This window comes from Microcebus murinus, chromosome 6 (genome assembly GCF_040939455.1).
Source record: "Microcebus murinus isolate Inina chromosome 6, M.murinus_Inina_mat1.0, whole genome shotgun sequence".
NCBI classification, from domain to species: Eukaryota; Metazoa; Chordata; class Mammalia; order Primates; family Cheirogaleidae; genus Microcebus; species Microcebus murinus.
Genome location: NC_134109.1, coordinates 81435526 through 81450435, shown reverse-complemented (window position 1 = coordinate 81450435; position 14910 = coordinate 81435526). Strand labels below are relative to the sequence as shown.

At 39.5% G+C, this 14910-nt stretch overlaps 2 protein-coding genes across 10 annotated transcripts in view; one reads left to right on the top strand and one right to left on the bottom strand.

The window, feature by feature from the left end:
• The window catches only part of GANC (glucosidase alpha, neutral C), a 69449-nt gene extending 59181 nt beyond the window's left edge, over positions 1–10268 (bottom strand). Inside the window, exons 1-3 of one of the 3 annotated variants that reach the window (XM_012766516.3) lie at positions 9376–10268; positions 7962–8024; positions 6334–6442 (exon numbers count right to left, since the gene is read on the bottom strand). In XM_012766516.3, coding sequence (XP_012621970.1) covers positions 6334–6442; positions 7962–8024; positions 9376–9404 — 201 coding nt within the window. In that variant the 5' untranslated portion in view covers positions 9405–10268. The remainder of the gene's footprint in view (positions 1–6333; positions 6443–7961; positions 8025–9375) is intronic. The other 2 variants (XM_012766519.3, XM_012766514.3) reach the window with 2 other exon arrangements.
• A 58-nt stretch (positions 10269–10326) lies between these two features.
• The window catches only part of TMEM87A (transmembrane protein 87A), a 48564-nt gene continuing 43980 nt past the window's right edge, over positions 10327–14910 (top strand). For 3 of the 7 annotated variants that reach the window (XM_076004279.1, XM_076004274.1, XM_076004273.1), the window contains exons 1-3: positions 10328–10561; positions 11829–11889; positions 14363–14448. In XM_076004279.1, coding sequence (XP_075860394.1) covers positions 10406–10561; positions 11829–11889; positions 14363–14448 — 303 coding nt within the window. In that variant the 5' untranslated portion in view covers positions 10328–10405. Of the gene's footprint in view, positions 10562–11828; positions 11890–14362; positions 14449–14910 lie in introns of all 7 variants that reach the window. The other 4 variants (XM_076004278.1, XM_076004277.1, XM_076004276.1 and 1 more) reach the window with 2 other exon arrangements.

Sequence of the window (14910 nt, the reverse complement as noted above, 5' to 3'; positions counted from 1 at the left end):
TCTAGCCTGGTAACAAAGCGAGACACTGTCTCAAAAAAAAAAAAAAAAAAAAAAAAAAAAAAGAGTATTAATTCCTTTTCCTATCTTATTTCTCCCATACTCAATAATAACAATTAAAACCTGGTAGTATTTTATTGATAAGTCTAGATTTTTAAGGCCACGTGGGCAAAAATATCAGACATTTTGTAAAGATCATGCTGATAGAAATAGCTTTGTCTGCATATTCAAGCAGACGGTTGATCACAAATATTTTAAAAAAGCTTTTTATTCACCCCAAACTGGGATCACAACTAGCATAGACTGTAATAGAATTAACAGAACAGCCCTAGAACACATATTTAAATGGCAGTGGGTATTAAGGGAAATTATGACTCCATCAATTCCTCCTTGATGGGTTGATTTTGTTTTCCTCTGATACCAGGTCTCCCCATTAGGCTATAAAGAAGACTTAACCTAAAAACCCTAGAAAAGTGAGCAACCATCTCCCCCAGCTGTTCATCAGCACCTCCCAGGATCTAGACAATGGTCTAAGAGTTCATTAAATTGCTGGAGGCCACTAATGGTGCCTTCCACAGTTGCAGCCAATCAGTTTATTCCAAGCACTGATTCTCTACAAGAGAACATTGGCAACCTCATGCTTGGCATTGGCATGTTCCCCAACGATAATTAGCCTGTCCAGGTATCTTGCTGACTGTTTAGCCAGTTCCCAAATTAGCTGCCTGTTCCTGGCCATTTTTGCAGAAACAATACTGGATAACAAGTGGTAACTGTGCCTTATCTGCTGAGGAGGTGGCTGGTTGGGCAAAGCCTCATTTTTATCAATCTTTGATGAAGAAGCAAGTGGCAACTTCATGGAGGTGCTCAAAGATATCCCTATACCCTGGATACTGTACCCTGGGATGCTAGCAGTGTTGTCTCTCTGGTGAAACTTGGCAAATAGGCTACAAACAAAAATAAATATATTGCTAAATGGTCATCCATTTTATGAGAAAGCATCAAAATTAGCAACATAAAGTAGCTTGAAGACAAAGGCCTGCTTCAAGGTCTAGCAGTGCTTTTTAGCTAGACTTAAGAGACAGTATACATTTCCCTGTGGTGAGGTCACGTGACCAGATCTTCTCTGTTTCTCAAGCCAGGTCAAATTTTCACTAAAGATAGAAAATTGATAATAGTAGGGGGAAAAAGGAGTTCTAAAAAAGCAGTCAACAATTTCCTGATCACTTTCTTATTAGATTTTCTCTAGGAGCTTCTTTACTAAATATCTACCTGATTATTCTGTCATCATGAATAAGCATTGGGACCCTATATGAGAAAACTTATGGATCTGAACCTGTAATTAGCCTTTCTTCAAAGCCTTGATTGTCCTGACCTTCTGACAGCACATAGGTCAGCACTTCAGCTTGTTCTATAATATATCCATGTTCTAGAAACATCATGTTTGCTATGGATTGAATTATGTCTCACCAAAATTTGCATCTTGAAGTTCAATGTGATGGTATTTGGAGATGGGGCCTTTGAGAGGTAATTAGGTTTAGATGAGGTCACGAGAGTAGAGTCTTCAGGTAGGATTAGTGCCCTTATAAGAAAAGACCAAAGAGGCTGTGCGTGTGCTCGCCCTCTCTCTACCTCTCTCTCTTTCCACCATGTGAGGGCACAGCAAGAAGGTGGCTGTCTACAAACCAGGAAGAGGCCCTTCACCAGACAGTGAATCTGCTGGGACCTTGATCTTGGAATTTTCAGCCTTCAGAACTGTGAAAAATAAACATCTGTTGTTCAAGCCACCCAGTCTACGTTATTTGGTTATGGCAGCCTGAGCAGAGTAAGACAATGCTGAATGAAGCTTAGCTCTACTTCCTGGTTGTTTATTAAGCGGCAGATTGGGGGAAGGGAATTGGGAGGAAGGATTTCAAAAATTAACAACAAATCTTGACAACTCCAAAGTTACCACGTTAAGGATTTTTAAAGGTGTAGAGGCAGGCAGGCAGGCACTAAGCGTGCTGGGTTTGTCAAAATCTGCCTCATCAGTGCAATTTGAGAACTGCAGCTGTGAGCTAAATATGATCCTCTTAGACTCTGGGCTCTCTCTGAACCTGAAATAAAAAACTATCATTCTGAACAAGTGGATGTATGCAGCTTGTTTTAAATTTTTGGACATTTGTGCCATATCCTAATGTGCAATCCCCTTGAAACACCCATCTCATCCCAGAAATAACCTTTAATCAAGGCTCTTTGATTATGCAATGAACTGGATATAAGGTACAGACAACTTTAGAGATTACAGTCCTTACCAGATTGACAGAGGGTGTGGGGAGCGACAAGTGGTGTTTCGGTTCCGGGAACCGAAACAACTTTGAGGCACCAGCGGAAGATGACCTTGATAGAGGAGAGTTCAGAACTGACGCGTGGGACGGAACCGAATTCGGACCTTTGCTGACCAAGGTAGACTGTTATTGAGAGCCCGTGAGCTCCCTGCTTTCGTTACAGGCAGGGCAAAAGGTGCTCTCTGACCATCAAGACAGTACTTCAGAGTCAGACAAAGGGAGAAGGCCGAGAAAGAAGAAAAGGGAGAGAAAGAAGAAAAGGGAGAGAAAGAAGAAAAGGGAGAGAAAGAAAAGAGAAAAGGGAGAGAAAGAAAAAAGGGAGAGAAAGAGACGTAAAGGTACCAAAAATAAAAATGATAGAGGAAACGACGGGACGGAAGACGCAGAGGACAGAGGAGATGGCCTTTTTTCGGTCAGAATTTGGGAAATTGGATATTTCTGAGGATGGTTCCTCTTCTTCCTCTTCTCTTACTTCCTCAAGTTCAGGGGAGGAGGCGAGGGAGGAGCTAGATTCAGAGGAGGAAGCTACTTTGGAGAACATTGTATCTGAGACACCTGCTACTTCACTGCTTAACTGTACATCATCCACTTGTACGTTGTGTTGGAATGCCACTTCGCATCCTGTTGCTGTTGCTCGTTTACCCAGATATATTCCTGTTCCTGTAGACGCTCCTAATTCCTTAACATTGTTCAGGACTCGCAGGAACTTTGGAATAACGGCTGCAATTGTTGCAGCTATCGCTACGGCTGCCGCAGCGTCGGCTGTAGCTTTGAGCACAACCCTGCAGACCGCATATGCGCTTAATAACCTGCCAGCCGGCGTAGCTACGGCCCTTGCAACGTGGATTCATCAAGCCACTCAGCACCTGAAAGAGTGGGCTGGCCTTGGGACCATGACCATCTTGCTGGTCGTCACTTCCTTCGGAGGCCTATGGTGTCTCCTTGGGATGCGAGCCCAGAGACGGAGAGACAATGTTATAGTGGCGCAGGCCTTTGCTGCTATGGAACTGGGACTGTCAACACAGGTGTGGTTGACCATGCTTGGCCGGTAGCCTCTGTATGGGTTGCACTTGCCCTCGTTCCTCCTTGTTTTTTAGACATGGCCTTTGCACTCTGAGGGATCTCTCCCATTGCACCAGATAAGGCATGTCTCCAATCCCACAGCCAGCCTTTGCACACCTCGGAGTTTTCCTCATTGCACGAGATAAGGTGGCCGTTGGGTAGATGAGACTCTGCGACTTTGATCTTGGTTGCTCAGTTCTCATTAATTAATAAAACAGGGGGAGATGTGGGGCGCGGTGTTAACGCCATTGCAAGATGGCACCGGCTTCCTGGTCACACCCATACTACAAGACTGATAAACAGGGTGAACCGCGCAGGTGTAGGGGCTTTTCCTGTCTCTCATCAAGTATGCTAATGAGGGCTTTTGCGTGAGCCAATCAGATTCTGCCTAATGAACTTAGTGCCTACATAAGCCCGCTCTGAGAGCTCCTCGGGGTCTTCTGCATGTAACCAGTTAAGCAATCCCCATTAAAGCGCTGTCAGAAGAACTCCAGTTGCCGTGTCTTCCCTGCTGGCGAGGCGGGCGTGACAAGAGTGCATGAAACCTTAAGTCTCTATTAGTTCTCTCAACAACTTATGACAAGGGAGACATTAAGATAGAGTTCAGTCCAGAATTTCCAGGTCATCTCCCAAAATATACGTTTGCATGCATTTGCCTGAGATCAGAGCATGCAGATTCCCTATGTGGCTCTGACATTTCTAATACCTGAACATGGAGTCTGATCCAAGGGGTCCTCAAGGTTCTTAGTCTTGGGAGCTATGTTGCTGACATCCCAGATAATCTGTCATCACTTATTGGGCTCCACAGCTTCCTTCTTGGCCAGGTGCTGCCTTGTGCTGAGATCCCGTAGCTCTTCTGAGACTGTGGCTTCTTGTCCTTTGAAGGCATTCAGATCTGCTGGGTTCCTGGCACCTAACCTGAACAGCATTGTCCCTCACATTTTCAGGATCCAAAAAAGGAAACTGATCCATAGTAGTGTAAAAGGGTATGTGTGGGCATCTACCATTAACTGGTATTGGGCTATGTTGACAAATTTCATTTTGGCCCACCACTGATACTCAGGGTAATTTTGTCTCATTTACTTGCCTCAGCAGGTGTTTTCATGCCAGTGGATTGTTTAGGTGCTCAATATAATAAGCCTCCTCAAGAATGAATATGGATTCTTGCCTTGACCATGAACAACTACAACTCTCTGGGGTTAGGCACAATGGAAACAGGAAGGAAAATGAGAAAATGACAGGAAAAATGAGACAGGAAGACTCCTGACATTTCATAGAAGGCCTAAAGACTTTTGGAAGGCCTCTGGTGGATGCATTGCATTTCCTGGAGCCAACTGTTTCTGCTGACCCTGAATAGAGGAGTTAGGCTGGGTATCAGGCTGTTAGACCACATGCAAAAAGTGGGTGGCTCTCCAGGAAAGAAATTAATGCTGCCTCATTTTTTTCCCATGAACAGCTATCAAACTAGGCTACAAAAGGATATATAATATGGGAGACCTGGATCAGCAGTAGATGATCTATGATTTTGGGAGTACTATGAGCTGAGAACTCAAAGATATCAAAGATGCTAAGCAAGGGGGCATATTCCTCCAGAAAAATGGCTGGTATAAGAATCAGCACTAGGTTTTAGAGAAAGGCTAACTGTCTCATCTGTGTAGCTATGAGAGATGAACTAAGTGTACTGCCACCAGAACTACCATAGACGTTACAGAAGTTGAAGACAAGGGACAGGGAAAGAGAACACAGAACTGTTGATGATCCTAGCCCATGTTTTGAATTTGGGCAAGAAAGTTATGATAGATTATTCCACATCTATGAAATAGCTAAAATCTCTAAAACTTCATAACAATGGGAGCTCTCTGTACAATTGCTCCTTCTGTCTGGGAATAAAGTTGGGACCCCTTTCCAAATTAAAGGCCTTACAAATATTATAGAGAACCCACTGATGTTGTGAGCAGTTTTTGTTTTGTCTGCTCTGATGAGTTTCCTCAGTACAATGCTACAGGGCAGAAGCCATGGTGGTCACAGGAGTTCTCTCACAGCTTTGGTGTGAAAGTCAGCTTCCCAGAACTGGGATTTGTTAGTGAGTTGGTAAAGTTATTATCCAAGCTGTTAGAGGATCCAGACTGCATGGCCTTAACTATGTTTTCAATTATGTCAGATTGGTCTGAGAGGCCTTAGCAACTTCAGATGCTTTTAGATAGAAGATGGGGGAGGATCTGGAAGTGAGTGTCATATTGAGCGCCTCAGGCAGTTGTTCATAGTCACACTTCTTAGCACAGCCCATAGTGCTTTTTTTATGACTGGCCCCTCTGAAGTAGCATGGCAACTTGACAGGTGAGAAAAAGCACTTTAGATATATTGCTCTAATCCTTTCAGTAGAGAAGAACTATGGTGATTTGCCAGAGAAGCACTTCAGGTGATGGAACACCTGTGACTTAAATTTTCAACTGCATAGTCCCTTTGCCTCTCCCCTGTTCCACCTGCATTTTGAAGTTTGGACATTCACTGAATCTGTACCTTCCTCAACTGTGCATTGTGTAATAGTGCTAGAAAGGTTAGAAAGCACACGGGTGTTTGATGGAGTCTGACAGGAGAAATTCTGGTTACTGTGTGACTTTGGGCAAGTGATTTTCTAGATTTCATTTTCCTTATCTGAAAATTGGGGATAGTACAATGTACCTCTTAGTGCATAGTGAAGATTAATTAAAAAGAAATAACATTTGTAAAACATCTAGAAAAACATCTAATACACAGGCAATCTATATGTTGATATTCATATTAATATTAAAGTGTATTGTAGAGATGCGAAAAAGATGACATTCCTTCTCTAACAAAGTTTATTTTTGAAGCATATATAGCTTTAATGAGCTTTTATGGAAATTTACTTCATTTAACTAAAATAAATGCAGAAACAAATTATTCTCTGTAAAAAACACTTCTATCTCACCTTAGTCGCTTCATTGATGATTTTGAACTTGGTAGAGACTTCGCTTGTTGTGATTGAGTCTAGTAATGCCTGATAGGTGGACTTCTTGGAGAGATACTGTTTCTGACGCCTATAGATATGAAGTATAAAGATGCATGAGAATTATTTGTGACTGTCAGTATCCAATATGTTATATTATCATGTGGAAGTCATTAAAACTCACTATAATATTAAGTGATTGGGCACAGACAGTATTAGTACTCTAATAAAGTACTAATAAGAGTACTCTTAGAGTGCTAATAAGATGAGTACTAATAAAAATACTAATGAAATTGTACAACATAACACTGCTCAAAGGATGGTATCTTGTCTTCTTTATTGAGAAGGTGGGACAATTTTCATAGATGACATTTATAAGCTTGTTAATTTCTTTCCCTCTTTCCATGAAATGGACACTTTAGTAGTAACTCAATAAATTCTAGTGGAAATCTCATATAATCTAGTGGTTTAACAAAGTGAACAGACATTCATTGTAGACTACCCTCTAGGCCCCTGTTTAGAATTAAAATGATATTCTTTTCTTCTTCTAGAACAAAGAGTGAATAAATTATAAAGTCATAACATATAATAACATTTTTGATGATTTCAGTTTCAGGATCACATAAAGACATTCAAAAATGAAGATTTTAAAGACATCATTTTTGAGGATCTGGTGAAACAGACAATCTCATACCTGATGGGAATACAAAATGGAACAATTCCTATAGAAGAAAATCTGGCAATATTTAACATATTTCAAATGTATTAACTCTTTGACCCAGTAATCCCACTCCTAGAAATCTATCCTATAAATATACCCACATGTGTAGGAAATGACATATGTTAACATCTAGTGTTATTTTAACAAGATTAAAAACATCCCACAAGGTCTAGCAGTAGCAGACAGACTGCATAAATTATAAATAAATAATTAAAAATAAATTAAATAAACTAATTAAAAATAAATTCCATCTACCTAAATGGAATACTGTACAACTATAAAAAGGGAGGGCAATCTCCACTTACAGAGACAAGATGAGGAATGAAGCAGAAGGAGAAAGGGGTAAGAGTAACACTTTCCAATGTATATACCTTTTTTTAACAGACAGGGTCTCCCTCTGTCACCCAGGCCAGAGTACAGTGGCACAATCATAGCTCACTGTAACTTCAAACTCCTGGGCTCAAGTGGTCTTCTTGCCTTGGCTTTCCAAAGTGCTGAAATTACAAGTGTGAGCCACTGAGCCTGGCCTCAGTGGCCTATACCTTTTTATGTTATTATTATTATTTTAAAAATCACCTATCAGCTGCTTTATATTACTTTTGAGCCATGTAAAAATATTATTTACTCAAAGACATAAAATTTAAAAGTTAGTCTGAAACAATTTTAGCTTTTAAAATAAAATACCTGTTTACTGAAAAATTTAAAATAGTATAGCAGTAAGCACATAAAGTTAAAGGTGAAAGTCTCCTGTCCAATGAATTCCTTAATCATTAAATTTCCTAACTGACCCTTCACTTAGAAAGTCTAACATTTTTCAAAAATTTAATAAGCATCAACTTTGAAATAGTCAGAAAAAGTTTGATCTAGATAATATATTTACTTTCCTTACCTGTAGAAAGAAATCTTGCTGCAGTCTTTGAAAATGTTTTTATCCACAGCTTCATCTTCAACACTAAATAAGACATTTTAAGAAACTTATTTTACACAGGGTTTGTGAGTCCAATTTTTATACCTTCTCTTAATTGTGAACAGACAAAATAAACCTTTGGAGTCTATTCTGCAATGGAAAATTGTGTTATAGCCATAATATAGCACAATAGCACATGTGCTGCAGAACAATATCCTTTTGTAAATCATCCAGGGTAAATAACATAACACCAAGTTCTGGGATTACTCTGAAGGCAATGGAAAAAGAGGACTGTCACTTATGAGGAAGGGTTCTTTTAAAATAATGTCTGAAGGCTATGACTGCAACAGTAAAATCTGAAGGAGCAAAACCAAACCAAACCAAACAACACCCACCAAACAAACCAATCAACAAACCAAAACCAACCAACCAACCACAACCTATCCCCCCTATTTATTCAACAAAATGTTTTCAGAATATCCTTACTGGGTGCTGGGCTCTGAGGAAGATATGGACTGTCTAAGCTTTCTGCAAGAGCTTAACGAGCAATCACAATGCAAGCTAACAAAAGTATAACAGAGGTGCAAGGTATTGGTATAAAAACAGAAACAAAGGTGCTTCTAATTTTGGGTATAAAGAGAAAAGAAAAAAGAATAGAAACAGATGTAGAAGAAAAATTTCTTGCTTTTTAAGATGAAGCTGGCAATCTAGGGGCCTATGTTTTTTAAAGCCAAGTTTTAAAACATGAACAAAATGTATATATATTGCTGCTTGAGTACTATATGTATTTAAACTAGCCTCCATTTGATTAAAACAATTATAGGCCATAGGAGAAAAAAACCACATTGGATTTCACACAGAGGTGTAGCTGAATACATCTGTAATCAGCATGTCCATGGTTATGTAGGAAAATATAATTGAACACAAATCTGAAAATATTATGAAAGCCCAGGCAGATATACTTGGCCATAATAAAAAATTGGTTATCTTTCGTTGAACTCAGTCTTTGTCACTGTTTTGAGTGTGCAAAGAGTAATCTGCAGTCTCCTCTTTGAAGAATGAGCTCTGGAAATAATATAGGAAGAGATAAGTATAGCTGAACTTGGAAAGCAACACACTTGATATTGATGTTAGAGTTCTGATCACAACTTTTCCACTGCTAATGTTATTTAACCATCCTGAAAGTATTTTTGATGGGCTATTAATATCAACTAACTCCCTGCAGAATTGAGAAAAAAGTAAAAGTGCACAAATACCGAACATTTAAATAAAAAGTGCAATTACAAAAATCTGTGAAAACTTCAAAGTCAGAAATGTTGCTTTTAGGTACTTTCAGGTACTATCCCTTGCCTCAGTGGGCCTGGGGTCAGTGGCTGCAGGAGCACTGGGCCTTTACCTGATTTCTTCTTTCTCAGCAGCTTCCATGACTCCCCAGGTCTCAGGCCAATGCCCAGGGCGATGTCTTCAATCTCCTCAAGAAGCCAGCACTTCACCACTCTCAAGTTTCTGGGAAAAGGAGTCTCCTCCAGATCCTTATGGAGTGATAGATCTTGACTCCTGCTCCTTGAATTTTTCAGGCCCAAACTAGTTTCTACGATGACTTATTTGGCAAATTTTTCTTGATTATGGGTGGCTGATGAGGAACCTGCTTTTATTAGGAACTGTCTCGTGTATGCAATGAACTCTAGAGGCTAAAAATCAAAAGCGTGAGAACTAGGAAGTACAGAGACAGCCTCTTTGATTGGGGCAAGGCATCTGCAGGTTTATCTCAGTGGCGGTCACGCCACAGATTTTGAAAACTGACCCATTCTCTCCCTATTTTTAGTTTTGAGTGGGAAGTGCCGGCCAGGTCTTTGCTGGAGGCTGATGTCTCTGGCCAGATTCTACTGCAGCATCGTACTTTTCAAGGCTAGAAAGTGACTTTGAAGTCTATTTATTACATCATCCAGTCTAGGAATTGACTGTACTTCACCACCGCCAAATTTCAGCCTTTGCTTAAATACCTCACGAACCAGAGAACTCACTACAAGACTCCATTCGGGCAGCCAGATTTACGGCTTTCCCAGACTTCTGGCCCCAACGTCTGACTTTGAGTTGGAAGGGATGAAGGGCCGGGACGAGCGGAAGGAGAGAACCAAACGCCGCATGAGGTGCTTGCCTGGTCCCTAAACCCGTTAATGGCTGGGAAAGAGAAGACAGAGGCCAGGGTGACATCTGGCAATCACCCTAACCCAGTTGAGCCGCTTACAACTAGACGACGCCTGCGCAGTAGGTCCGGAGCCTCACCACTGACAACAGTCTGAGGGAGGGGCACGGCAAACAAGCCCCGCGAAGTTTCGAGGACCCGGATAATCCCGCCCCCAGAACAGAGCCGGAAGAGGGCGGGGCGAGCCGGAAGAAGGTGAAATGCTTTCAGTAGGCACTCCATGGCTGTGAAGATGGCGGCGGCTGCGTGGCTTCAGGTGTTGCCTGTCATTCTTCTGCTTCTGGGGGCTCAGCCGTCCCCGTTGTCACTTTTCGGTGCAGGACCGGCACCCGTGTCTGCTGCCGACCGGTCGAAGTGGCACATTCCGATACCGTCGGTGAGTGCTCACTTCAGTAGCGACTAAACCCGGAGGAGCAAGGGGTGGGGCTACGGCGGCCCAAGGGGTCCATGAAGGTTCCGCAAAAGTCGCTTCCGAAGGGGTGGGGTTGCCGGGATGGTCTGTGTCGCTGGCTAACAGGGACCCACCTCCCCGGAGCAGAAAGCCACTCAGTGTGGGTAGGCTAGCGGGACTGTCAGAGTCACTTCAGCCACGGAAATGAGTGGCGAAGTGGGTTCTCGTCAGAAAAGTAACAGAACTTTCAGTGCCTGATTTGAGATGTAAACTTGACATACATGCACAGAGTAGTTTATCTTTCAGATTAAATTTCAGAATCCAATGCCCCTGGGTTGAATGAGAGGGACATGTAAATAGGCTTTTTCAGTTCTTCCTTTTTTTTTCCTCTGCACTTTTTTTGTTGTTTCTGGGTAATTCTACTTACAAGATGGTTTTATTTCTTTAAACTTTGAAACGATTAGTCTTTGCTGTGTGATTAGGAAGCATAGGAATTTTAAAAAATGTATTTTAACATGGTAATGGTTAAAATGGAAGAAGTAGTATTCTAAAATCTAATGTGGTAAGGCTAGTCTTTCATTCCACAATCTAAATAGGTTGATGCTTTCTACCACCCCCCGTCCCCCAAACCGCATTTGAGTAAGAGGTATAGTTCCGTCAGTAGACAAAGACCAGGAGGGAGGAAATGCCGAAAAGTATTAGTTAGTACTTTTAAAACTACTAATACATTGGCCTTTTTGTTTCATTTTGCTCTGGTCACTGATTGTAATGCCCAAGTCATATTTAGGCTTTCATATGGCAAGCATTATAGCTTTTATTCATTTGGTGAAGATCTTTATGTTCTCAATTTTAGGTTTTTACTTGTTATTAAAATGGTTAAGTCTTTTTAGATATAAAAATAAAACTGTGGTTGTCTGCTCATTGTTTTTTAAAAAAAATTGGTTATTCTGGACAGTGATCAGTAATAGCAATGAAAGGGTTTTATGTCCTATGAAGATTTAAGTTAAGTTGGGATATTCCAGCAGCCTCCCTTCTAGAGTCTGTGCTTCATGGCCTGTGGGGAAAAAATCGTGTCTCTGTTCTAAGGAGCAAAATCCTGCGTTCGGATATAGTTAAACTTTACCAAAAGAAAGGATGTTGTCTTTTCTTGGTTAAGAAAACTAATTTGAACATTTTATAAATTTAGGTAGTTATATTCTGCCTTGGGAATTAAAGTGATCTAATGCTAATTATCTTTCCTTTATCTTTTCAGGGGAAAAATTATTTTAGTTTTGGAAAGATCCTCTTCAGAAATACCACTATATTCCTGAAATGTGAGTTTTTGAATTTCATGAAGTTTTTGAGTTTTTAAAAAGTTATAGGTAAACTTTTAAATTACCAATTTTCTACCTCTGATGGGCTACTTGCAACCTGTTTTTAAGTTCTAAAATTTAATAGTCAGGTACTATCTAGGTATAAACATATTTAGTGTAACTAAGGTCCTTTCACTGAATAATTTTCAGAAGACTTGTGTGAACTTTGTTTTTCTTTATTATTTTAATTTTTTGGTGGGGACAGTGCAAGGGGCGAGGAGGTGGCACCCACCCACTCCCACCCCCCTGTGAACTTTGTTTTCTTCCTTTGTTTTTCTATTGTTCACCTTACATATATACACACACTATATATGATATATAATACATATGTATATATACTAATATGTATTATATATTAATATATATTCTATATATACTATATTGAGCATATATTCAGTCACATCTCAGTTGAATGACATTTACAGTCATGTGTTGCTTAATGACAGGGATACATTTTGAGAATGTCCTTGGGTGATTTCATCATTATGCAAACATCACAGTATATGTACACAAATCTAGATGATATAGCCTACTACACGTCTAGGCTATATGGTGTTGTGGGCTGTTCCTAGGCTACAAACCTGTACAGCATATTACTATACTGAATTTTGTAGGCATTTGTAACACAGTGGTATTCGTGCATCTAAACATATGTAAACATGGAAAAGATACAGTAAAAACACAGTATTAAAATCTTACAGGATCACCATTGTATATGCAGTCTGTCATTGACGGAAACATGCATCACATGATTGTAATTGCATTGGTTAATTGCCTGCATGGGGTTTTAATCTGTTCTGAGTCATAGAGATACCACTACTTTTACTTTTGTGTGCTTGTTCAATGGTTACTGAAAACACGACCTACGTTTGTTAGACCATTGGCTCTGAATAAATACATTCAGCAGATCTTTTATTTACATAAGGAGTATTTTACCACCTCAGAAAAAGGAAGCTCAGAAATACTGTCACGAAATAGAGATACGTAGAACAAAACCAGTTTGTCTAGTGGGAAAGCCACTGTGTTAAAGAAAAGCTTCCTTTTAGTTCTGAAAGTAGCTTTAATTTAGAGAATGATCATGGGCAGTGTTATTTCAAGATCAGGGATAAAAATCTAGATCATCAATGCATGATTTTGTGCATATTCTTTCCATGAAAGTGCAAAATTTGTAAGTGGACAATTGGATGATTTTATTCTTTCAATTGTTTAGTAAGTAGTTATTAATATTTACTATATGCCAGGCACTGTTTAGACATCAGAGAAGAGAGAGAAAAATTTCCTTCCCTCATCGACCTTACATTCTAGTTGGGGGTGAAGCAGGAAGTAGAATTTCTATGAAGAGTACACTATGTCCATGAAAATATAATCTCCTGACTAATGGCTTACATTTGCTTTAAATTAAATCTACTCTGACATACTGGCCTTTCTTGTGAGATTGGTGTACTAGGTAAGAGTAGCTGTTAGGGATAGCAGGATTTTGTCTTTGGAATAGCCTGACAGCCTGTTTGCTATTTTTATTCTTTTATTAGGTACATACTTTTCCTCACCTGTATTTTTTTTTCTTTTTTTTTTTTTTTTACTACAATGAGGTCATGAATCCTTACCTGTATTTTGATCTAATAGTGTTTTGCCAAGTTAAACAAGCTTCATATTTTAAAAGTGTCTGCATTCCATTGTTTTTGGAGGATTAAGGCTCCTTTAAATTTATATTTTTGTTACTTCTGTGCTTTCTCATATTTGCCAATTGTCTCTGATTTTATTTTTTGTGAGTATGGCATATAGCTTTACATGGAATAGGTGGGACCATTTTCATGGTCTCTTAAATGTCTTCCATGGGGCCAGGCGTAGGGGCCAGGTGTGGGAGGCTGAGGTGGGAGGATCGCTGAAGGTCAGGAGTTTGAGACCAGCCTGAGCAAGAGTGAGACCCCGTCTCTACTAAAAATAGAAAGAAATTAATCGGCTAACTAAAAATACATATAAAAAAAATTAGCTGGACATATTGGCGCATGCCTGTAGTCCCAGCTATTCGGGAGGCTGAGGCAGGAGGATCACTTGAGCCCAGGAGTTGGAGGTTGTTGTGAGCTAGGCTGACACCATGACATTCTAGCCCAAGCAACACAGTGAGACTGTTGTCTCAGAAAAAAATTAAAAAAGTCTTCCGTAAAGTTGTTCTTTTTTTTTTTTTAAACTGATCCACAGTTTTAAAAGGTTAAAGACTGCTTAACTGCTATTTTTTTTCTATGAACAACAATGTTTTTTATCTGAATATCCAGTTCTTTTTGCATATATAATTTCATTACCTTATGTTTGGAGAAGGGATGTCTTTGAGTACGTTGGTTTAGGGCAAGAAATAAATAGGATGTAGGTTAACAGTTTAAGAAGAATGCTTTGTTTGGGAATCATCTTTTATTCACAAAGATTTCTTCTTTTATAGTTGATGGAGAACCTTGTGATCAGTCTTTGAATATAACCTGGTATCTGAAAAGTGCTGATTGTTACAATGAAATCTATAGCTTCAAGGTAAGGAACGTAAAATTACAGACTTTTCTTGTACCTTAGTGGTTGTCTGGTTCTAATCTCTTAATTTTATAGAGGAGAGAATGTCATGTAGCTATGGAGGAGCAGAGCTGATACTAGAATGCATGCTTCCCAATTTGCAAACTAAACTATATCTGCAATTCTCAAACTTTTTAATCTCAGAACTTACATTTTTAAAAATTACTGTGGACTCCAGAAAGCTTTTGCTCATATAGGTTATTATGTTGGAAATTACAACTGAGAAAATAAAAGTATTAATTTAAAGTAGCAATAATAAACTCATTAAATGTTAATATAAATAAAATTTTTGGTGAAAAATAACTATTTTTCCAAAAAAACCCAACCATATAATAGTAGCATTGTTTTGCATTTTTACAGATCTCTTTGATATCTGGTATAACAGAAGATAGCTGGATATCTTCTCCTTCACTCAGTCTGTTACGA